Source organism: Python bivittatus, unplaced genomic scaffold, assembly GCF_059951505.1.
Source record: "Python bivittatus isolate LINGU-HERP-01145 unplaced genomic scaffold, Pbiv_v1 ctg000570_np1212, whole genome shotgun sequence".
NCBI lineage: Eukaryota > Metazoa > Chordata > Lepidosauria > Squamata > Pythonidae > Python > Python bivittatus.
Window position 1 is genome coordinate 6,658,655 of NW_028277097.1, and position 26,132 is coordinate 6,684,786.

At 38.4% G+C, this 26,132-nt stretch overlaps 1 protein-coding gene across 2 annotated transcripts in view; it reads right to left on the reverse strand.

Annotated features, from left to right (window-relative positions):
- The window catches only part of C7 (complement C7), a 36,348-nt gene extending 21,287 nt beyond the window's left edge, over window positions 1–15,061 (reverse strand). The window contains exons 1-7 of one of the 2 annotated variants that reach the window (XM_088152781.1): window positions 14,768–15,061; window positions 14,423–14,478; window positions 10,601–10,673; window positions 6,211–6,352; window positions 5,633–5,783; window positions 3,269–3,407; window positions 941–1,075 (exon numbers count right to left, since the gene is read on the reverse strand). In XM_088152781.1, coding sequence (XP_088008907.1) covers window positions 941–1,075; window positions 3,269–3,407; window positions 5,633–5,783; window positions 6,211–6,352; window positions 10,601–10,673; window positions 14,423–14,478; window positions 14,768–14,773 — 702 coding nt within the window. In that variant the 5' untranslated portion in view covers window positions 14,774–15,061. Of the gene's footprint in view, window positions 1–940; window positions 1,076–3,268; window positions 3,408–5,632; window positions 5,784–6,210; window positions 6,353–10,600; window positions 10,677–14,422; window positions 14,479–14,767 lie in introns of both variants that reach the window. The other variant, XM_088152780.1, reaches the window with a different exon arrangement.
- Window positions 15,062–26,132: the final 11,071 nt, after the last annotated feature.

Below are 26,132 nucleotides of genomic sequence, written 5' to 3' on the forward strand. Positions count from 1 at the left end.
TGTATTTCTGTTGTTCTGTTAGAAGCTACTTTGAGATTCACAAGAGAATAGCTAACTAAATGAGAATGAGAATGATGATGATGATGATGATGATGATGATGATGATGATGATAGACCATAAACTACTTTTGCAATTACTATCAGTTTTTCAAAGGTTTTTACCATGTAGCAATGGCAATGGTTGTATGCACGTGGGCCTCTGTTCCAGATGCCTGGGTTTAAAACAACCTTGGATGCCCGAAAATAGCTGGATAGATTTTGGGACCCTGTTCTAGAATTTGTATAATTGGCAACTTAGCTGACCTTAGCTGATCCTGAGGAAGGTCAGTTCTTGTTAAGATTTGAATGAGAAACATACTACATAGGAAATCCTTACAAATCACCTCTGTACTGTTGCCTAGATCATTCCACAGACATATTCCTGAAGTCTCCAAGAGATGAACTTGTCTTAATGACCTGAGTTTACTAGAGTCACTGGAAGCGGTTTCTGTTGATGGAATAGGAGAGGATGTCTCTCCTTTCTTCAGCTCCCCACCATCTACAGCATCCTCAAAATCTGCTGCAGATCATCCCATTTCCAGAACATATTTTGGATATGTGTTAGAAGATGAAGAAAAGAGAAGAATACCACACTACATTCACTAGCAGGATGGTCAATTTCACGTTGGGTACTTGATTAGTAGGAAAGTGGAGTAACTCTTTTCTAAAGCACTGTGAATGTACAGTGGGTCGTATTCCCAGCAAAATGGAAATAGTTCTTGGCCTCAAGAAACTAGCTGAACTTGTATTTTGTCACAAGAGCCAACTGATGTTACATTTCTGATTGTGCAGGTAATTTTGAAGATGCTGTAAATCTCTAAAAGTCCCCCTTCCAAAGATAAGTCTGTTTCACCTTTTTAACGCTTGAAGAAGGAAGAAAGCAAAGGAAAACCACATATACCTCTGAATGGCCCTGTTCAGATTTCCTTGATGTGTATCGATGGTAATTATTTCCAGTTTGAAGACGCTCTGTTTCTTTCTTATAAGACCAGGAACTGTTGTAAAATTCAGTGCTGAATTCATTCTCAATTTTCACCTATACAAAGAAAAAAGAATGTTATTTGATGAATCATTAAAAACAATACAATTACATTCTGGCTTTTGGGATGGATATAGGTTGCCTCCACAATGCAGGTTTTGTCAAGATGAAATACTGTTGACATAAGCATTGCAGGTGCTGGGACTAGAGCTCCCAGAATTCCCAGCAGGCTTGCCAAATAACCAAGAACCACACTGTTTGGAAATGTTCATAAATAACAGGATAATCCAAAAAAGTCTCCCCATTTTAGCACAGAACTTGGCAATTTCAGATGATCCATCAACATTCAGCTTCTTAGTCAGACGAGGTGCAGCAAAATCTATCAATCTTGGTATGACTTCTAAAAGTCTTCTTTGGAGATATCAATGGACAGTACATCATCTTCCTTCTCAAGTATGACTAATGGTTTAATAATCCTAAGATTATTAAATGGGATGACAATACCATACATTTCCCTGCCACTTTGTTTCTTCTAAAGAGAATTTGGAACTCCATTGTGTTTGCCAATCATTATCGAGACACTGAAAGCCATACAGTTTTTTAGATTGAATCCTGAATCAGATATATTTTTCAATGGCCTTTGGAATATTTTCAGCATCTGCATAGTTTACTATGGGCATGTCCAGAAAGCGAATCCAAACTGGATCTTGAGAAGGTGACAAATATTGGCTATCCTTATCAGAAGAATGAACTGTATGAAAAGGGTTTTTCTTAATCACCAGAGCTTGTGATCATTCCTTAGAGATAGCTCTCGTGCTCTCTTTTTTGACATAACGAATAAGACAACTGGCGTTTATGCATTTTATGCATATTTCTCAATTATTTTACTATCTGGAAACATTCTGCCCATCACTTCACTGAGACTGTCATTCACAGTGACTCACATTTTTTTTCCAAATTGTACAAATTGTAAAATCTTTTATAAAATTAATTGTCCTGTTTACTACAGGATTAGAGACTGGAGCAAGAGTTAATCAGCACTTGGAAAGATCTGAAACTATTCTAACTTTCTGAATTTGTCTGAGAGTCCCCCTCTGCCGCTTTACATCATGCCTTCCATGAGGGCATATCAAAATATTGTTTTGGATAAGAAAGCTGCTAATTAAATTTTAAATTGACATTATAAATAGACAAACCAAACTGTAATGAAAGCAGGGTGCCTTTTTCATCCATTATTTAGTAAAGGAGTGGCTTCAGTTGACTATCAGATCTTCCTCCAAGCAAGCAAGCAAGCAAGATTCATAAAACAATCAGCTCCCCTTAATCTATATTATCTTGTGCCTTCTAGTCCCTTAAGGCTGTAACATTTCTCTTACACGCTGGGCACTCACATTCCTTCTCTCTCCTGCCTTTACTCTAAGGGATCCACCTGTGACAAGAGGGCCCTGCAGCTTTGTCATGGATGCAGAAAAGGAGCTGCATTCTTGGACATGCAACTGCAGTTTACTTCCCTGATGCAGCCTCTAAAACCTATGACTAGCCTTCTTTGTCAGGATGGAAAGTCAGAAGAGTAATTTGGATTAGAGATGGAATCACAGAAGTAGAGAAGCACATAGCTACCAACATTGCAAATCACATCAAGGATTAGCCAGGATGGAGGCCTGAAAAATGAGGCAGCTTCAGCTAAATCAGGCTTGGGCCCCAACTGGGAACTATTTCATCCCATTTGGAAAGTGTTGAATCCAATAAAACTTTGTTTTTTCTTATGAGCAGAACTGTAACCATTTGTGCTCCTCCAAATCTAATTTTCTTCAAAAGAGGCCTGAAATTATATTAATTAGTAAAGGGCTTACACTAATAACTAAATTGCCCATTAGCGGTATTTGATGGGGATACCCAAGACAGAGTTTAACCTGTGGGACATTTTAGTCATCCTTCAAGGCACTCCTTTGTGGGCCATCACCAAATAAAGTTAGATGGGTGGCGACAAAGAAGAGTTTCTTCTTAGCTGGGATCCCTGCTAGCAGACTGTGTTCTCTGGAGGCATAACCTTTGAGTAGTGGGCTACAAGATTCCCCTTTTCCAATGCATTTTTATAGTTAGTTTCGATGTCAAACTTTATAATGGTTTCTATACTTTGTTATTTTTCGCCTTGTTTCCTGTGTAATTCAATAATTGATCTGACTTTTTTTAAAGTCCGGTCATGGATAGATTAGAAATATGCTAAATAGTAAAATAAGATAACCACACCTCAAATGTATAAGCAAGGACATTTTCACTCAGACGATAATATTCTCTCCGGTCACCACTGAAGACCTTACGACACTGGCCACCAAAAGTCTTAGTGTCAATGACCCCACCTCTGCTTTTACCAGTTAGGGCATCAAAGCTGCAAGCAAATGAAGTTATAATGTAACTATAAACACAAGATCTAGAATGTCAGCTGTAGAACTAAGCATTGGTACATCTATAGATTATAATCATGATTAAATTATGGAAAGAAAAGGAAAGCCTATAATGAATTTCTGTAAGCCACAAAGCTGATAGTGTACAACAGCATGCTACATAAAGAGGACACATTAAGATCTCTATGGCAACTGTCTTGATAAGCTACATTTTAATCCCATATTAATGCAACAGTGGCCAATCTCTCTCGTCTTTATATTCACTTGAAAGTGAAGCCATCCACAAGGCCACAGCAATGCATAAAGCCTATAATTTATACGCTTTGAAATAATATCCTAGTCTTTGTGCTGAAGTACCAGTCAATCCATCAAGATCAGCCAGCCAATGAGACTGGAGGAAAGCAATAGCTGTTCATCAAAATCCCAATTTGAACACATCATGCAAAAACATGCTTAACCATGGTTTATTGAATAAACCCCAGTTAACTGAGTTATACATGCTCTATATCATGTCTTACAAACCACAGTGAATGAGTGCACATCACATGCCAGACAACCAAAGGCAAATGAGCCACATTATTGCTCTGGATGATATGTGTGAATCCAGCAAAGGGGACAATCCAAAATAAAGGCCCAAGCATTTCAGATAAGGTATTTGTCTTCAACCACAAATAAAACCATTCTGAGTGGACTCATGATGATTTTCTTGAAGAAGCAGCCACTAGATCTCTTACTTCTTCATCTGTACTTCAGGTATAAGACCTATAATAGCCCTCCACAATGTAGATGTCTTCCAGATATATGAATCAATTCCCAGAATTCCATTGTTGAGAATTCTGAGAGTTGAAATTACACATCTGGAGGGCTCCCAAGTTGAGCAAGACTGCCCTATAATGCCAAAAATATGGGTGTGTCTGGCTGCTCATTTTGTGCAATTTGCTAAGTGAGTTGAACAATTTTTGAGCTTTTTCCATACTGCACTTGTATGTGGGCATTCGCCCGCCTGCCTAGACCTTCCTTTGTCTTCAACTTTGGCTCAACTCAGACAAAAGTGTTCTTATTTCTTCTACAAGTAAAAGATTAGAATAACCAGCTAAAATGTTTTGTTAAAACACAATGATCTGTTAAGGAATCCTTAAAAGGATAGCCTGACATAACATGAAAACCTGACTTGATGTTATGATCTAATTGTCCAGAAATTCCAACTTGGGAAAACAGTATCTATCCAAGGAAAGAAATATGGAATGGGATTCCTTCTTAGCCACAGTGGTGACAAAGCAGCTAATATAAATTATTACAAACCATCTTATGCTGTACGTGTTGGATAGAGATGTGCAGATATACATAAAAAGAACTGATGCTCTGAGCATGGAACCTGGATTGAACTGCACCTCAAAGAGATTCTGCAGACTTAGGCAAAATGATATGCTTTGACCTCAGCTTTTAGTATGCTACCCATTTGCAACACAGAAAAAATATATATTTTTTATTTTATTCAACTTAGGTGCTGCTCAACTCCAGTTGCCTCTGGGCAGCTCAGGACATAAAAACAAAACAACGATTTACCATTCAAAAAGCATATAACAGGAACAAGGTGGCAAATCTGGTCAACAACCCATCAAACACCCAAAAGGGGCTCCAACATCCTACCCCAAGTCAGAGCAGATCTGAGTGACTTTATCTGCCAGATAACCAGAATATTCCACACAGCAGCCCTGTAAGTAGTCCTGGGGCCCCTCCTTGTCCAGCACCCTAAACTGGGCTGCTGAATGGCTATCAGTAAATGCAATAAAGGTAGAGGTATACTGACATTTTGCTGCCCTTATTGCCACAAGGTAATCCCTAATATGGGCTCTTATCCATGTTCAATCAAACTTGATCCAAGTCTTCCTCCAACAGTGCTCCAGGCATCTCTTCTGGTGCTTCATCTCCCAGAGCTCCTCACTAAAGCAAGGGGCACCCCAGGATCAGTGCACAGGGAGAGGTCGCACAGGACCAATGTGGTCCAAGGCCCCAGCCACTTGCTTATGCCAGATATTAGCCTATCCCCCCAAGTAAGTATTAGTTGTAAGAATTAAGGTGGTCATGATTAATTGTAATAATTAATATAGCAATTAATCATTAAATATGCTGCCCAGATTTCCTCAACAAGGGATTGATAAGTAAAAACTATAACTTTTTCATTCAGAAGAACTACAAAGCAAATTACCCTGATCCCGTAAGCTCTACATTAGGAGGTGTCCTAAGAGGGGGATTCTCGACACATATTTTCTTGACTTCTTCACATCTATCTTCATCGGAGCCATCTTCCAAGCAGTCTTGATCTCCGTTGCACACCAATGATTTGCTAATGCATTGTCCTGTTATTGTAAAGATAGACAATATTGATAGGGAAGACACTCTTAGGCAAAACCAGAAATGATGAACAAATTGACCTCTTTGACAACATCTAAACAACTTTTCTTAATCTGGTAGTCTTCGGTTCTCTTGGGTCTACAATTCCCCAAATTCACAGCCAGCACTGAGAAAGGAAACCCAAGAACAAATGATTACATTTCACTATAGAGTAGCTATAGATACCTGACTCATAAAACCACAGTGTTGTTTGACATCTAGTTCTGGTATTTTGGCACTGGGTCTTATCCAATGGTCCCTTTACCACAATCTGATAAACAAACCTGAAAAGTAATTATTTCAGATAATTCTCTCTGTTGCCTCCCAAGCAGCTCCCATTTGCTTTCACTACAGAGCAATCAGCAGGTCACTTAGATTCTTGAAGCTGTATACCTGAAGAACATCTGAAACGGTCACCACATCCTTCTGCTGTTGGGCAACCTCTTGTGGGAACACATGAACGAGTCTCAAATGAATTTCCTGAACATGGATTTCCTGCAAACTGTCCATAAACTGCTACAGTCCGCCTGCGAATCTAAACCAAAAAACATTAATTTAGGGCTGATAAGGAGTCTCTTTTTCCTGTGAGAAACACATTCCCTTGGGCATAATTCATCAGGACACATACTGATAGTTGATGACTTCTGAGACAAAAGTGGTTTGCTTATCTCTTATTTCTTTCTTCCATATTATAATTCTTTCTGAACCTTTTGTTCCTCCTATTGCCAGAAGAAAACATACCCAAGCTGATACAGGACAAATGTGCTCATTTTTAGTCTTCCAAAGGATCTGTGGCATCCTTTGATTAACTAAGGCCAAAGGCCAAAGACTTACATTTGCTCACATATCTATTCCTTAGGAAAATTACTGGAGATTTCAGGGGGTGTTTGGAATTGTGGAATATTTCCTTCCTTCCTTCCTTCCTTCCTTCCTGCCTTCCTTCCTTCCTTCCTTCCTTCCTTCCTTCCTTCCTTCCTTCCTTCCTTCCTTCCTTCCTTCCTTCCTTCCTTCCTTCCTTCCTTCCTTCCTTCCTTCCTTCCTTCCTTCCTTGATTGTTGTTTTTATACCGTTGCTAGTAAATCTAGGAGGAAAAAAGCTCACTTGCCCCTATTTTGTATGTGGTATATGTGTGTGTAAGATTATATACCTATCCAAATTAGGGTCCTGTTTCTTGTTGAGAATTCAGGTCAGAATAATAACAACTAAACCAGCCTTCCACAGCCTGGCATCCTGGTGGGTTGGACTTGAAATTATGGAATTCCCAACCAGCATGGTGCCTGATTGAACAAATTGCCCTAGACAAGGAATCTGATTTTGTGTGTTAGCTTTCTCTGCAAGATAATGCCCAGAGTGGCAAGAAGAGGAGTACTTCGATTTCTGCATCTCTAGCTTGCTCTTGTAAGTACATACCCAGGAAGGCTTAGTTAAAAGCCTGACATTGGAGAGAGGAGATAGAAGATGCAAAAGAAGAAAGAGTATAATGAAATAAATAGAAAGAATACAACATACCAGAAAATTCAGAAAAAGTCTACTGTATATGTATTGTATCAATAACCAATTGAAAAGGTAAATGGTTTACTCATATGGTATAATGGATAGAGTATTGGACTTGGGACAACACAAAGAAGCCATCTGGTTGTTGTTGTTGTTTAGTCGTTAAGTCGTGTCCGACTCTTCGTGACCCCATGAACCATATTGCGCCAGGCCTTCCTGTCCTTCACTGCCTCCCTGAGTTTGCTCAGTTTCATGCTCATTGCTTCAGTGATGCTATCTAACCATCTCATCCTCTGCCGTCCTCTTCTCCTTTTGCCTTCAATCTTTCCCAGCATCAGGGTCTTCTCCAAAGAGATCTCTCTTCGCATTAGGTGACCAAAATATCTGAGCTTGAGATTCATTATCGATCCTTCCAATGAGCAGTCAGGGTTGATTTCCTTTAAGATTGACTGGTTTGACCTCCTAGCAGTCCACGGGACTCTCAAGAGTCTTCTCCAGCACCACAGTTCAAAGGCATCAATTCTTCAGCGCTCGGCCTTTTTTATGGTCCAGCTCTCACAGCCATACATTACTACTGGAAAAACCATAGCTTTGACTATGCGGATCTTTGTCGGCAAGGTGACGTCTCTGCTTTTTAATATGCTATCTAGGCTTGCCATAGCTCTCCTCCCAAGGAGCAAGCGTCTTTTAATTTCATGGCTGCAGTCTCCGTCTGCGGTGATCTTGGAGCCCAAATAAATGAAGTCTGTTACTGCTTCCATTTCTACCCCTTCTATTTGCCAGGAATTGATGGGTCCAGATGCCATGATCTTAGTTTTTTTAATGTTGAGTTTCAAGCCAGCTTTTGCACTCTCCTCTTTCACCCTCATCAAGAGGCTCTTTAGTTCTTCTTCACTTTCTGCCATTAGGGTGGTATCGTCCGCATATCTGAGGTTGTTGATGATTCTCCCTGCAGTCTTGATTCCGGCTTGTGATTCTTCCAGCCTGGCATTTCTCATGATGTACTCTGCATATAGGTTAAATAAGCAGGGTGACAGTATACAGCCTTGTCGTACACCTTTCCCTATTTTGAACCAATCGGTTGTTCCATGACCGGTTCTAACTGTTGCTTCTTGGCCCACATACAGATTTCTCAGGAGACAGGTAAGGTGGTCTGGTACTCCCATCTCTTTAAGAATTTGCCACAGTTTGTTGTGATCCACACAATCAAAGGCTTTTGCATAGTCAATGAAGCAGAAGTAGATATTTTTCTGGAAATCTCGTGCTTTCTCCATGATCCAGCGAATGTTGGCGATTTGATCTCTAGTTCCTCTGCCTCTTCGAAACCCAGCTTGTACATCCGGTAGTTCTCGGTTCATGTATTGCTGAAGCCTAGCTTGTAGGATTTTGAGCATAACCTTGCTAGCATTTGTTGTTAGCAATGCTTCCTAAGGCCCACTTGACTTCACTCTCTAGGATGTCTGGCTCAAGGTCAGTGATCACACCAGCGTGGACATCAGGGACATTAAGATCTTTCTTGTATAGTTCTTCTGTGTATTCTTGCCACCGCTTCTTAATCTCTTCTGCTTCTGATAGGTCCCTGCCTTTTTTGTCCTTTATCATGCCCATCTTTGCACTAAACGTTCCTTTCATATCTCCAATTTTCTTGTAGAGATCTCTAGTCTTCCCCATTCTATTGTTTTCCTCAATTTCTTTGCATTGTTCATTTAAGAAGGCCTTCTTATCTCTCCTTGCTATTCTCTGGAAATCTGCATTCAGTTGCTTATATCTTTCCCTTTCACCCTTGCTTTTCGCATTCCTTCTTTCCACAGCTATTTGTAAAGCCTCATCAGACAGCCATTTTGCTTTCTTGCATTTCTTTTTCTTTGGGATGGTTTTAGTTGCTGCCTCCTGTACAATGTTACGGACCTCCGTCCATAGTTCTTCAGGCACTCTGTCTACCAAATCTAATCCTCTAAATCTATTCATCACCTTCACTGTGTACTCACAAGGAATATGATCTAAGTCATACCTGAGTGGTCTAGTGGTTTTCCCTACATTCTTCAATTTAAGCCTAAATTTTGCAGTAAGAAGCTCATGATCTGAGCCACAGTCAGCTCCTGGTCTTGTTTTTGCTGTCTGTATAGAGCTTCTCCATCTTTGGCTGCAAAGTATATAATCAATCTGGTTTCGGTATTGACCATCTGGTGATGTCCATGTGTAGAGTCGTCTCTTGTGTTGTTGGAAAAGAGTGTTTGCTATGACTAGCTTGTTCTCTTGACAGAACTCTATTAGCCTTTGCCCTGCTTCATTTTGTACTCCAAGGCCAAACTTGCCTGTTATTCCGATTACTCCTTGACTTCCTACTTTAGCATTCCAATCCCCTATGATGAAAAGGACATCTTTTTGGTGCTAGTTCTAGAAGGTGTTGTAGGTCTTCATAGAAGCGGTCAACTTCAGCTTCTTCAGCATCAGTGGTTGGGGCATAGACTTGGATGACTGTGATATTGAATGGTTTGCCTTGGATACGCACTGAAATCATTCTGTCGTTTTTGAGGTTGTACCCCATTACTGCCTTTCCCACTCTCTTATTCACTATGAGTGCAACTCCATTTCTTCTAAGGGTTTCTTGGCCACAGTAGTAGATATAATGGTTACCTGAATTAAATTCACCCATTCCTGTCCATTTCAATTCGCTGATTCCCAAGATGTCGACATTCAATCTTGTCATCTCATGTTTGACCACATCCAGCTTGCCTTGGTTCATAGATCTTACATTCCAGGTACCTATACAATATTGTTCTTTACAGCATCGGACCTTCTTTTCGCTTCCAGATACATCCACAGCTGAACGTCCTTTCGGCTTTGGCCCAGCCGCTTCACTCTTTCTGGAGCTACTTGGAAATGCCCTCCGCTCTTCCCCAGTAGCATATTGGACACCTTCCGACCTGAGGGGCTCATCTTCCGGCGTCATATCTTTTAGCCTTTTAACATTGTCCATGGGGTTTTCTTGGCAAGGATACTGGAGTGGGTTGCCATAAGCAAATAAAGTTTTTTACATTGCTATCATATGGCATTTCAACCTTAACCTCCAATTTTTTGGCTTTCTGGATAGAGCACTGACATGATAGCTGTAACGCTAGTCTTAAACTGGCAGGTTTGCTAAACAATCTTTCATACCTCTACCATTAAGGGCCAGTTTAGCGTGTCCAGTATGTAATCTTTAAGAGTCCAGAAAGATTAATCAACTGATGATTTTGGAGAAAGAACCAAGCATTTAGATATGCAGAAAATGTTTATAATACTGTACCTGTGTTTTAGTACAGCCATCACACTCTGACCAAGGACCATATGGATTCCATCTGCAATGGACTGGAGAAATGCTACTGGATGTTATATATGGAAAAAGAAAAATATTGTCAGTTATTGCAGCATTGAGGGAAGAGATGTACCACAATAACAGGGTGTAGGTTTTTCATTGAAAAAGTTCTAGATTCAGTCCTGGTCTGGGAGAACCTCCTGACTAAAAACTAAAAAGTTGCTGTCAGTTGGTCTTAACACTAGCTATTTCTAGCCTTAACTTGAGATTTAACTACAATTTTCTAGATATTTCCAATGTAACTATATGAGTTCAGCAAGTCTAAAGGCCAGTCAAATAAATATGGGGACAATGCTACAGAATTATTCCTGCTAATCTGGTATAAATATAAAACAATATTTTCCTGGGTTTTAGAGAGCATTTGAACACATGAAGACATAAGACTTGGCAGTGTGTGCATCAGCTCACAACCCCTGGCTCTACCTGTGAACAACTCTTGTCAATAAGTTGTCCATCATTTGTTTAGCCAAACTTAGCATGACGTACAAATGACAGACTCTGGGTTTATCCCCTCAGAAGAAAGCAGTGAAGAAATACTCATTTTTAGTTTATTAAAGCATTTGTTATTTGAATAAAATAATGTGCAGTGGAAAGACAAATGCTAAAGATCTCGCTCAAAGATCAAATCAGAAATGAGGAAATTTGATGACAAACTAACTTCAGAGATGTAACAATAGCATTAAAAAGCGAAAATATAAATGGGCAGGACACACTGTATGCTTACCTGACAATAAGATGGACACAAAACATGACATAGTGATGGCCCTATAATTACACACGCCCATGTGGATGACCTCCTACAAGATGCACTATAACAAGATCTCAGTCCCATAGTGAAAGATTGAACAAAGTATTACTATCTATTGAATTTATTCAGCAATTAACATCCTCTGCAGGTGCAAAATCTTGACTCTCATAAGAACATGGCAGATTTAGAGAGATAGTTACAGTCTCTCGTGAGAAATAATAATAATCTCAAAAATGCTGATAAGCAATGAGCCACATCATTATCATTATCTGAGGCTTATATGTGGCATCATCTAGCAAAATTCTAAACTGAAGGTCTGCTGAAAGAGAATAAGTTATCCAAGATGAACCGTCCTATTTACAGGGTTATTTGTATAGGAATAATCTTCATTTTCTGAATATTCCCCATAATGCAGTGCTGGATCAGAGTTTGGGACAATAAGTGGAAAAAGTCAAGATGTATTTTTTTCCACTACAGACAGAATGAAATTTGGAGATAGAAAATGTCTATCATTTAGGCTTCCGCTCTCATTTCCATAGAGACTTAGTCTGGTAGTGGTTCAGCTAATAAAATCATTAGCTATTTTAACATCTTGCTGTGGCCTAAACAGTTTGAGTCTTTGAATTGGAAACACAAAAAGATAATCATTTTTTCTGATTTGCCCCCTCAAATTGTTTAGAAATATAAATGGTATAATGAGGCATTAAACTAAAGGGGATGAAACATTTTTTCTGTATCTGGACATTTTTTTCTGTCCCACATGAAAACATATGAGTGTGTGTGTGTGTGTGTGTGTGTATAAAATACATACATACACACTCACATACATATACATCCATAGTCATATATATTTCTTTTTCTTTGTAAGTTTAAAAAATAATATTTCCATTTACTCAGCTGATAGCTTTATTTACGGTCACAGACTAAATAATCTGTATTTATTTCCTCTTTTTCCCTTGTTTACTTTATTTCATATTAAATTTGTATACAACTGAATATGTCAGGGATTCCCAACACTTTACAAAAAAAGGCAGTAAAACACCCCCAAAAGATCATATTTTAAAATGTTAGATTATGTTAGTATTGCTGGTGATTCATATTTTAGGTCCAGGGGATTATTCTTAATATTATTCCATATTATTTAATACGTGTAGACTTTTACTTATGTGTGTGCTTATTTTCTTTTTCTCTTTTAGTTTCTTTCCTTTTTATAGTTTTTATACATACTATTTTGTATTTTGTGGAAATAGTTTGTTTTCTTTTTTCTAGTTATTTAGCTATTAAAATAAATTACTACTGAAGCTAATAGTAATTCAGTTCCAAAGAAATGGCTTGAAGCAGGCATCTCTTTCTGCAGCTTTTTAAAATAAACATATTTTCCCCCTCAGGAATGGGCAGCAGCTGCCAGGAAGGATGCAGCTGCTTTCAAGAGTTGCAGCCAGAAGTTATGCTTGCATTTTGCAAAGAATCTCTTTGGAATTGAATCTGAAGCACTGAACAACCCTAGGAGCCAAAGTACTATATCAGACAGAGGCATGGAGAGGCTAATTGTTGCTGCAACCAGAAGACAAATTCCAACATTAGGGTCAGAACATGCTACTTCATAAGTAAGCCTCACTGAATTAAGAACAAAGCAGATTAGTACAGGTATTCCATGATCAGATATCCTGATTTATATTTTTCACATTAAATGCACAATGTTTGGGCAGAGGGTGGGTTTTGACTTGGGAAACTGGATGGCTGTGAAAGGCTAATCATCCTGTTCGTAGAGCACTGCTACTCCAAATTGGAAAATGCCTCTAAATAGCTCCTAACGATATGCATCCAAAGCCTTCTGAAGCTTTCAATTCTTTCTCTTCATCATTATTACTTTATTTGTACATTGCTTAACGGATTTCTTACTATAAGGAAAGAATAGTGGGAAAATATAGTAAGGTTGCAAGCAGAATTGGACAATGATTGCACCTCCATAAAATTTTGTGAGTGGGAGTGGATAATTAAAGCCTTGTGTGGAAGCATTCAGATCTCCAAACACAGCTCGCTCGTATTTATCTATTTTGGCCCTTGGTCTCTGAAGCTGTTTTCCCCAACTTGGTGTCCTTCAGTTGTATTGGAAGTACAACTCAGAATTCTTACCATCATGCCAGAAATTATGGTGGCAGGGAGTTCTGAGAGTTGCAGCCCCAGTACATCTGAATACTTCTGGATATGCTGCTCTAGTGCAAAAAATTGTAGCCAATTTTTTAACACCAGAAACCACATGGGAAACAGCATTCTTAATAATTTCATAACATTATGCAAATAAGTGAGAAAGAACTGTTAAAGCATTTTGTATCCTTTAGATTCCCCACAAGTATTCAACATTTTAACATGGGAATTATAGACAGAGTAGCTACTTTGGAAAAATTCCCACACTTTTAACATGCAAGTTGTTCCCTCATTCCCCAGCTAAAATAAAATAAAATGGCAATCCAAAAAGAAAGAAAAAAAAGGATCTCACAAATCCTCAACCAATCCTGTAACTGAACAATCTAGCTTCTCCTGTTCTTGAATAGTGAGAAAAATCTCTCTTCTAACTGTGAAAAGGCACAGTTAATGGAGCCAACCATAAGTATTTAGTTCATGGACTCAGTTCCCATCAGGAGCCAGTATAGTGTGGTCTTTTAAGTGCTGGAGGACAGTGGCTTCCCAGGTCCAAATTCATTATGAAGTTTACTGGAAAACTTTGGAACCAAGCACCATCTTTCAGCTGAACCCAGCTCACAGTCTTGTTCTGAAGATAAAATGAGAAAACTATGTACATTTCCTTGAGTTGGGGTGGGGAGAGGGTGGTGGAGGAAAAAAAAAACCCTGGTGACATGAAATGGAGCATTCTGGAAAAAGGTATGGCTAGCTTGAAGCTGAGAATAGCAGCACACCTCTGAGGGTTGAAGCATCTTATTGTAGGTCCCATCTTTGCTCATTAAGACACATTCAGATTTATTTTTAATACAAATTCCACTTACCTGGAAAAAGCAGGAAAGCAGCTTGTAATTTCTAACAGAATCAAAATGGTTAAAACCTAAAAAGAGGGAAAAGGAAGCAGAAATGACTAAAGGTATGTACATTGGAACTATTTTTTTTATCTGATTTTCCACCGTGTGAATGAAGAAAAGCTCTGCTGAAAATGCTCTGCTAACAATGTGAGTGGCTTAACAAAAAGATACATATTCCAGTTCTTGCTGTCCATTCTCTCTCATCCCACCTCACTCCGTCTTTCTGGAGTTCTGACCCCATATTATGCTTTTCTGCTTAAGAAATAAAATCCGCCCTTGATAGATTTGTAGAAATTGACTCGATGACTCTCTTACCTTCATGGTTAGAAGCAACTAGGAAAGGCAAAACCTTTCTTAGGGACAAGACGGCAGTTCAGAACTAGGCAGATCACTTGTCAGTCCATCTATCTGAAAACTGATTCTGTGCCCAGATGCTTTGTCTTTTCTTTCACAAGATAAGCTTTGAGCAACACTATGGAATGTTAACCCTAACTCATAATCTCTGGGAACACAAACAGCTTGTTCTCAAGTTTCCAAAAGTATTCAGAGTTAGATTATCAATTGGCCTCATATCCCGCAAAGGGCTGGAATGCAGTTCTGGAGAAATATTTAGAATATTCAGAAAAAAAATACAACTTAGGAAGCTACGGTTGAGTCTATCAAAGCCAGGACAAGCAGATCTGAGCTGCAAAAATCCAGAATGCTAACTCTTTATAAGCATCTAGTGGTGGATCAGAGTTTTGCAGTCCAAATATGCTAGCCGTAATCAAGGTTTGGGTCATTTACTTTGAATGGCCACAAGTCACTAAAGGCTTGGCTGGCAACATTTCTACATCCCCTAATCCTTTTAATCAGAAGTTGCAAGATATTCAAAGTGCCCAGGGTTTAAACTCAGGACCCACTGCATGAAAACTGAGCTCTGTAAAAGAAGCAATTATTTTTATTCAGTTATGGCCAACTGTATACTTAGCTGAAATTTGAAAGTATGATTGAATGTCACTTATTTACTGCAATTGCCATCTTTATTGCCCAGTGGATAAGATTATATTTTCTGCTTTAACTCCCCAAATCTCTTTGATACTGTTTATGAGATGTAGTCCGGGTTGATCTTTTTTGTTGTATGGTATTAGGTGCTGAATCCTCAGCTCCAGTCACAAGAAACTATAGTTTTAGATTCCTGATAAAAAGAAAATTTATTACTTTAATTTTTCAAAAAGCTATATTGCTTCATGAGAAAAAGAAAATCCAGAATCCTTCCTTCAGAAGGAAGGCCATCCAAGGGAAAATCAGTTTCCACTTTTCTGAAACTGTAGTTACTTTTCAGACTTCATCTGTGGCTCTACCCATAGCAGCATCTATTCCAGTCAATAAAAAAAGAAGAAGAAGAATGGAGAGGGGAATCTTCTGGATTTTTAATGCTAGCCAAGAGTTTTGTCTTTTAATTGTCTCTTTGGGTGGTGTTAATAGCAGTTACATGTTTATCATTGTACATAATTCAACTTCAACATCTATCTTCTGCTGCTCAGTTTCAGATATCCTACTATCTACCTTAATTCTTTCTCTTATCTGTGTGTATGAAAACCATTGAAAACTAAATCCCTCTGTAGTCAGTTGCTGTCTTTGTTTCATCTTATGTTCTCCATCTTCTTGTTGTAACAACTCTTGATAGGTTAACCATCTCTCTTTGCCTGGTGTTCCTTTCTTATAAAATGCTTCTTGTGCAGAGACCCATAAAGGCATTTTCAGGCACAATCTGGGTTTATATCTTTTCCATATTCTAAAAATGGCACTTCTAATATAGTGATTTTTAAAAGCTACATTAACCTTAACTTTATCATACCATAGAAAGTCATGCCATCCAAACTTCAGGTTGTGTATTTCTAATTCTAAAATTCTTTTATTTCTCAGCAGCAGCCACTCTTTCATCCAAACCAAACAGCAGGCTGCAAAATACAACTTCAAATCAGGCAATCCTAATCCTCCTTGTTCCTTTGCATCTTGGAGGACTTTGTAGTTAACCCTTGGCTTTTTCCCTGGCCATACAAATGTAAATATATCTTTCTGACATTGCTTAAATGGTTCATTGGTTGTCAAAATAGGTATTGTTTTTTATATAATATTTTTATTAAAGTTTGTATATATAAAAACTAATACAAAATCAAAATAGATATTGTTTGAAACAAAAACATCATTCTAGGCAATACATTCACTTTTATCACAGAGATTCTCCTCAACAATGACAATAGTTTCTCCCATCTTAATATATTCCATGTCTTAACATAAAATAATTATTCTGAAATAACATACAATTCATATTAGTCATAGTAATACCCAAGTATTTTACTTTTTTCTCAATTTTAAAAGCAGTTTTTTCCCATCAGTTTCATTTGATTTTCCATTTCCATATTCTTTATTAACATCTTCATCTTTTGGTTATTAATTTTAAAGCCAGCTAATACCCCCAAATCCTTTAGTTTTTCCATTAATATTTCTAATCCTTCCAAAGGATCTTCCAAGCTTATCACCAAACCTTTAGCAAATGCCTGTAATTTATGTTTCCCTTTTAATCCTCACCCCAGCAATTCTCTCATCTTGTCTTATGTCTCTATTCAATACTTCCAAAGCTAAAAAAATGATGACAGGGGCTTGTCCCTTTCTGTATCTCACAAGATTTTGTTAATTCTCCATTTACAGTTATTTGTGCCTTTCGTGAACTATAAATCGATCTTACCCATTTAATAAAATTCTCACCAAAGCCTATATCTTCCAAAAGTTTAAACAAGAAAGTCCAGTTCAAATTGTCAAAGGCTTTTTATGCATCTAGAAAGATCAGTGCAGCTTGTTTTTCATTATGCTGTTCTAGGTATTCCAAAATGTCCAGTATGTTTCTGATATTATCTCTTAACTGTCTTTTGGGTACAAACCCACATTGATCTTTATGAATAAAGTCCTGTACAACCATTTTCATCCTCTCTGCTAAAATAATCATAAATAACTTAATGACAAATAGTCATTATTCAGTAATGATATTGGGCAGTAATTTTTTTGGTGAAGTCAAGTCTTGACCTTCTTTAGGTATTAATGCTATATTAGGCTCTATCCAACTGTCTGGTATCTTTCCAGTGTGTAAAATTGAATTCATCATTTTCTGCAATGGTTGTAATCATTCATCTTCAAAATGTTTATAATAAGAAACTAGTAAACCATCTGGTCTAGGCGCTTTCCCTATTTTTGCCTTTTTCATAGCTTTACAAACTTCCCTTATTGTTATAGGTCCATTCATTAATTGTTTCTGTTCTTCTGTGATCTTCAGTAAATTTTATTTCTTTAATTATTCATCAACCTTTGTCAGGGAAACTTCTTCTCCTTTATATAATTGAGAATAAATATTTTTTGCATCTTTAAATTATCCGTTATTATGGTGTTTCCATCTTGTATTTTTAATACCATTTTTTTTCTCTTTTTCTTTCCTCAGTTTGTATGCCAACCATTTCCTTGGCTTATTTGCAAATTCAAAATTCTTTTGTTTTGCATAATTCATTTTTACCTTCATTCCTTTTACTGTTATCAGGGACAGCTGCCATTGTAGGAGTTCAATTTGTTCTGAAATAATTTTCTGTTTCTGCTAAAGTTCTCAGTGGCGGTCAGCTGTGCTAGCCTTGTGGTAGGTTTCCTGACTCTGGACTTGAGGAAACATCATATTTTAATTCTTCTCCTATGGCTGATTAATAACAGAAGATTGTGTATGGGAATGTCTCTTCAATTCCATAATGCTTACATTGTGGACTGCTACAAAGTTCAATCTTATCCTGAATGTTATCAATATCTATATAAATCTGCCAGGTGATTTTGGGGGAGGGGCAGTTTAAAGTTTAGAATCAACCATACACTGATATCACTCAAATTTGTCTCTCATGTCAATCATACTGATATGAAAAGTTAGAAGCTCTGAATTCTTGTCTGATCCCACAAATGGACTGGATGAGGACTGATAAACCAACTCAATGCATAAAAGATGCTACAGCTTTAAGAAGTAGCTTGTAAATCTAGAATAGTTCAGCTTTCTCTCTTCTAGTCAGGGCTGCATTCTCTGAAGGAATACAATTGTTGATGCTTCTTGAACATCATTAGAGGTATAAATTATTAGATGCAAAAAAAGCCCCCTGTGATTAAATCTTTTGCCAGTTTAACTGGTTCACTTACTGATTCCTTATTTGGATTCTGAGAATCTACTGTTCACACATAATTGACTTTAAAACTAAGTAACTGCAATGCATCCTAACTTGGTCTTTTTCCAAAGACAGTTCTGAAATTAACATTTGTACAGTAGGCAGCTGTGTGGGATGGGTTAGTTAGGATTTATTTTACAAACTATCTATAGGCTACTTTGAACCTATTTAAAAAAACATGAGAAAAGGGGAACATCCAAATAGCAGAAATTGGCCCTAAAGAAAGAATAGTGAACCATAAACATTACTTTTTTATCATTGGCATTCCACAAGAATTGTTCTCTTCCATTTGCCAAGAAAAAAATAATGTCTATGGCTCATTCTTCTTTCTTTCTTAGTGGTTTAATCTCGGATTACTTGAAGGACATTTCTCTAACATGTCTTTCTTCAAATGCTGAGCTAAATGAAGATAGCTTATCAAAATGAGATGAAATAGTTGGTGCTCCAACCTAAGGCAATTCTCTTCCTTGGCAGCATATTTGTTATAACTGAGACCTGGTGTTCTCCAAATATGCTGGAACCACAACTGCCAACACATCTGGAGGGCATCAAGTCTAGGTTATAATAAAAATGGTCCAAGAGAAGGGAATTGCCAAAACCTGGAGAAGAAGGTTGATTCAAATAATTAGATGAAGATCTTTCTATTATCCAAGGCTTTTTGACATCATTGATGTCAAAAGAACATCAGTGAGAACAGCACTGAGCTAGTATTCACTGTTTAGTGCATTTTTGGTGTAATTATCTCTACTTTGATTTGCTAAATCACCCTGACAATTATGCTGAATAGTAGGCATACCAATCGCAGAATACTGTAAATAGTAAAGAAGCAACTACTCATACAAATATCAAATTCCCAGATCCTTTACTATGTGCAATATGTTTTGATCCAAACAAAACATTTAAGTGTTAGTAATATCATTCAGCATTAATACTTTTAATCTGGTTGCTGTTCTGGGCTGTATGTATTTCCCCCACTGTCAACTTCAGTTTTGCAAATCCTGAAGTCTCCCCAAATCATATCACTGACATTGGTGGCAAAGCACCCATTTTCAATAACACTATTTTAAAAGAGTGAAAATTGGCACATTAAGCCTCTGCTTGGCTTAACATTTGAATTAAGCATAATGCTAGTTTGGTGTAGTGGTTAAGTTGCTGGACTAGAAACCAGGAGACCATGAGTTCTAGGCCTCCCTTAGACATGGAACCTGCCCAGGTGTCCTTGGGCAGGTCGCTCTCTCTTGACTCAACCCACCTTCCAGGGTTGTGGTGGTGGGGAAAATATGAGAACACTGTGTACACCGAAAGATGGGATATAAATGTAATACATAAATAAGCAAACCATCTCAATCCCCCTTGAAAAGAGAACTGAAAATATTTCCATGATCTTTTATAGGAACATTGTTGCATCACCGATAAATAAAGGTTTATGCCCTTTTCTCCTATTGCAACTAGGTTATTTACTTCTGCTGTATAGCAACAAACACATTTCCCGTGTAAAACCTGCAGACATATTCAGCATTCATAGAAAATACAGTGAAGCAAACAGGAAAATGGAGAAGTCTGAGAACCATGTTGGCACTGAATCCTTTGAGGTGGTTTTTCTGACTATTCTTTAGAAGGAGGCTTCATCTTCTTTCTTTCACTTGGGAGTTGTGCAAATAGTTAAATGTGGGCCTGAGTCAACAGTTGAACAGCTGGGTTTTTCTGGGAGTGTCAGTCCTTCAAGGTAGTCCAGACAGGACACCAAAGCCATGAGTACTAGCACTACAGTAACAGAATCTTGCAAATCTGAAAGCAATTCCCGCCTCCCTTGCCTTTACTTTCTGGAGAACTAGGGAGGGTCCCTTCTGAGACGCTTTCTCTACCCCCATTCCTTCTGTGGGCTGAGAAATCTCTTATCTGACCATTGCCCTGAACTGCAACTCTTCCTCCTGTCTTGCAAGGTTATTCTCATAGCCCATCACAGTGAGCAATCAGCCCACCCTATATGTGCTATATGTCACCAAGCATATTCTAGGATGAGAAGCTTGCATACACTGCTAAAAATAGAAACTGCAACAACGGCACTTATTGCAATCTCAGAGGCCATGGATGGACAACTTGTGGCCCACAGGCATCTGCTGCCCTCATCCAATGACAACCTTGGGCAATGTTCCCACAGTCAGCTGATCAGTTCACCAGCAGGAAAGGAATCGTTGGTCCTCTGCCAGTAATAAACCAAGCCAGGAAACTAGAGCTCTACAACATAACAATGTCAGCCCTTCATGGTTGGCCAGGTCAAGAAACAGTCATGGCATTGTTTTTTGTTATTGTAGGGTACAATAACAGAAACTTGAAGGCTTGCCAAAGTTCCACTTCCCCATTTCATACCAAACAACATCCAGGTGGGGTTGTTTGGAATTGGTTATTCTGAGTTTTTTTCTTTTTCAAGAGTAGGTAATCTTTTCTGAAAGTACCCTCCCCCGTTAATGGTTTGCTCATTCCTTCCCCCTTCCTAAGGCCAGGTCTACATTCCTTCACTTCAGTATTAATTAACTATTATTTAATTAATATTAATTAATATTATTAATGCATTCATGCTGGCTGGGGGATTCTGGGAGTTGAAGTCCACACATCTTAAAGTTGCCGAGGCTGAGGAACACTGGAATAAGGTGTGAAAATGTCACCCACTCACATTATACAAAATTAACAGGAGAAAAAATTTATATAACCTGAAAATAAGAGAAGTTTATTGATCATTTGAAAGAATAACCCTGACTCCCCACTCCCTTTGTCCTTGTAAAAAAGAGGTCTTCATCAGCTTTCCTTTACAGTGATGACATTTTAAAAATAATGGGATGGTCTTCAAGGGTCACATAGGACATCAAAGTGATTTAGTGGAAAAAGCAGGCAATTGGTAATGCAAAATATTTTCATCTCTTTTTCAGTCTAAACTGGGGAAGGAGGGAGGGCTCTGAAAAATCACCATTTTACTACCAAATTTTGATGTGCAAGGATTTGGGGAGCTGCTAAAACAGAACAGGAGACTGTATATGGATAACTGGCTCCAGTTTGCCCCTTCCTGATCTAGTGGTTCTTCCGTATCTGAGGCCTCTGCTGTACCTCCATGAGCAGAAATTTATCATTAGGAGCAACCTCACACAGGGGCTGGACAAAATTGCCTCTGGAACTGCTGCAGCAGTATTCAAAGTGGTCCTTCCACTTGATCAACCTGGACTGGCAAAGGATTTTTTTTTCTCCTGTTGTACCAATTACAAGGGAAAATTACAAAATTCTACCCTGCTGGGGAAATATGTAGCTCCTATCTTGCCCTGTGGACAGTGATGCATCGCTCTCATCATTGCAACATGACCTCGCTGAGGATTGCTCTGTCCAGTTACCTGAGAAAAAACCCAACCAGATGGGATTTGCTTCCAAATATACACAGCTAGGATTGCACTGTGTAAATACAGCAAGCATCAATAGGAAAAAAAAGTGGAAAGCTGATATAGTCCTTTGGTATTTAAACATATTCCTTACTACATGGCTGTATGATTATTTTGGATCTATTTCTTTATGATTTATTTATAATTCACATTTTTAAAGCAGCCAACTGCTTGACAAACTAAACATCTGCTTTTGTATTATTTATGGTTTAAACACAAAGTATTTGAGGCAAAAGAGACACACGCCAAGGTCGGCTTGGAATATCCCTTGGGGCTATGATTCACATATTTCTTGAGAGTTCATAAGAGTTTTATATATTGATTCATTCAAATATTTAAGAGAGCATTGCTGGCTTGTGCTGTCTAGCTTTAATTTGTTCCTCTCTTTGTATTGCTTGTGCCTGATAAATAAGCATGACATGCTCTGATTCCAATTGTGTTAACTAAGCTCAATTAGCTAAGTTAACTTTTTTGGTATCCTTCTGTTTTTGTGGGTGGAAAAACTTTGGCCTAGTATTTTATTTTTCACACAATTGCAGTGTTATATTTGTGGTTTGTGCTCTCACAGTAGCCACAAACAGGGATGGCCACAGTCAATACGGAGGCTGCAATGGTGCAATTGAAGCCAGGCAAGGCACATTTTAAAAAGGGGCAGGGCTTCAACCACCTGGTGGCAACCACCATCTTGACTGATTTGACTTCTTTTGCAGACATTTCTGAGCACAAATGCTAAAGCACACATGATCTTTTTTGAAATTACAACTGCATACATTGGAGCAATTCATTTAATTTATATCCTATCTCTCTAGAAGTAAAAACAGTGACTGTCTTATAAGAACAGAGGATCCCGTGCAAAAATTACATGTGGAAAAAAAAACATTCTGTACTAACCATCTGTCTTTGAAATGAAAGGGCTCCAGTGTAAACTCTGTCATAGACATGGTTTTTAACTGGGGTTCCTATTCTTTTGTATACTAATTTAATTAAGCTGGAGGTGAGTAATTATTAAATGCAAAGTTCTTTCTTTCTTTAGTACAATCTAGAAGCCTCCTAACTCCAAACAACTCTAAGTGGCTTACATTTTAAAAAGCAGATACAATTAAAAAAAAATTAAAAACCAGATAATAGGCATCCAGAAGGCTAATTCTCTATAACAAACAAAACATCCTATAGGAGCTCAACCACCATCTTGCTCCAAGGCCTGGGAGAACAGCCCAGCTTTTAATGACTTACTGAATGTCATCAGGGTGGGAGCCATATGGATCTCTGGGTGGATGCTATTTCAGGCTCCGTGACAGAGAAAGCATGCTTCCTAGGTCCCAAGTAATGACACTGTTTAATTGAAGGCACCCAAAACTTACCAAATCTCACTGGATGGGCAGAAACAATTGGAGGTAGGTGGTCCCTTAAATAACCAGGCTGTAGGCCATGAAGGGCACTGTAGGTAGTAACCAGGATCTTGAATTGCATCCCGAAGCCAAGTGATAATCAATACAATTCATGGAGCAGTGGCATCAGATGGGTATATAGTGGTATGCCCATCACTGCCCACACTGCTACATTCTGGATCGGCTGTAGTTTCCAAGTGATCTTCATGGGTAGCTCCATGTACAGTGCATTGTAATAGTCCATTTGTGAAGTGATTAGGGCATGATTGACTGTCAGGAATGGGCACAACTGGTGCATTAGATTAATCTGTGTAAAGGCCCTCTTGGCCATATCTACTATCTGCTCTTTGCTCTCTATCTCCAAGATGACCCCCAGATGTGCACCAGTCTTGAATAAGGAAGCACTACTCCATCCAAGATGAAAGATGGAAAGTCCCCAGAGCCAGGAGGCCCAAATAGCCACATCCACTTGCTTTTGTCAGAATCAAGCCTGTGTCTGTTCCTCCCCATTCAAACCCACACAACCTCTAAACTCTGGAACAAGATCTCGACAGCATCACTTGGACGGTCCATGTTGAGATGTTCAGTTGGGTATCATCAGCACACTAATGGTACTCCAGACTGAGGAATAACCTCATGCGGCAGTTTCATGGAGATGTTAAACAAGAGGGGTAAGAGCGTTGAGCCCTGCAGCAGCCCACAAATGAGGCACCACAGGTTTGAACTTTTCCCCCATTAACAACGACTGAAACTGGCCACAGAGAAAGGAGAATTACTTCAGTACTGTGCTGTTCACTCCCAGTCCCCACAGCTGGTCAATAATGATGCTGTGATCAACAGTATTTAAAGCCATTGAGAAAACAAGACCGCACCACCCCATCCTAGTTCCACCAAAGATAATCAACATGTGTAATCAATGTTGTCTCTGTACTGTATCCTGCCTGAAACCTGAATGAAATGGATCCAGATAATCAGTTTCCTCCAGGATTCTCTGGAGCCGATGCCCAATTATCTTCTCAACAACCTTCCCCAAACAGGGAAAGTTGGAAACTGGACAGAAATTGTTGCTGAGTCCAGCGATGGCCCCTTGAGAAGGGGGCGCACCACCACCACCACCTTCAAAGCCAAAGAAACCACCCCTTTCTCAAAGAGGCCTTCCTAGATAGTTTTCCATGACCACAAACCAGACATAACACATAAAACATAGATGAGGTATACACTTGAAGTATGATGCATACTTTAAAATAAGGCATAGCTCCTTGATTTTTGTATAGTCCCCACTAAAGGAGGAAAGTATTAAGAGGAAGGTGATTTCTCCATGCTGTCATTTCTAAACCAACAACAAGTCTGTCAGAGACAATTATATGGAAAATGCATTATCTGTCAGGGCCAAATGTTAATTCGTGCAATGATGTATTCAGATCTCTGCCTGGTCAGCTGACAACTGTGAAATGTAGAATTGAGCAAAGTAAAATTGAATGACAATAGGAAGATGCCTTGACCTCCTCATCCTTCATTTATTTGCCCAGCGAAATAACTCATTTCAGACGTGCTTTATTAATATACAACACCATTAAGAAAATACTTCAGAAATAGTTGTATATTTATACTTAGATGTCTTCTAGCTGCTTCCATCAGACAACCAGTGCTGGGATAAAACACTGAGAAGGTACTATTTAAAAGATGACACATAACTCTTACTTCTAAATGGTGTATCCCTGTTAATAATCTGTTACGTTTCCTTGTTAATTTTCACCTTTTTTGATAGGACAGATATGATGTTTTTTTCCTTAAATTTCAAGTTCTCCTGGGCTCCAAAAACATCACATCCATTAAAATAAATTTTAAGTTATGTCTTTTATAATGTTTCCTAATCATGATCTGAAGATCTCAGCTGATCCCCTTTGACTGTTAACATACCCTAATCTCTCTCTCTCATTTCATTATCTTTTGGTTCCCAAATGCTAACTCTTTTCCCTTTATTACTTCTGCAGATGGCAAGGATCAAATAATGTCTGGAAAGAGATAGAATGCTGACTTGTTACATTTTAAGCTTGTGAAATTGGTTTTCAGCAAAAGCTTCTGAGCTTGTTTCTTTTAGCAAATGTCATCTGCCTTTTTCTAATTAGCTGTAATTAGTTTCAAAGCTCTTAAGGTATTTATCACATTTGGGGGACTAATAGAACCCGCCTGGGGGAATGTGCCTTGTACAAATGTGTCAAATGATACCGTTTTGCTATTTCTGCAGCCCAGATTTCTCTTCTCTTAGGCGCCTAATGGAATCAGACTTTTATCAAGACAATAAACTTTTCCGCGGCACCCAAGGAAAACAAAGGATTTATTGACACCTTTGTGTAGGTGGTTAAATGTTGTATTTTGTTTTTTGTTTTAATGTAGTGTTTTTCCATATGCATAAGAGAAAAATAGCTTAAAATGGATTTGAAGCAGGAAAGAGGATGAGGGTGGTGGAAAAACAAGAGGTTTCTGAGACTGGGAGCATAAAAAGCCAATGCAAACTATTTAGAAAATATTTATTTATTAAATTTATATGCCACCCATCTCCCCCAGAGGGTGACTCTGGGCAGCTCATAATTAAAATTCAAATGTTAAAAGCAGTAAAAATATAAATATCCATATT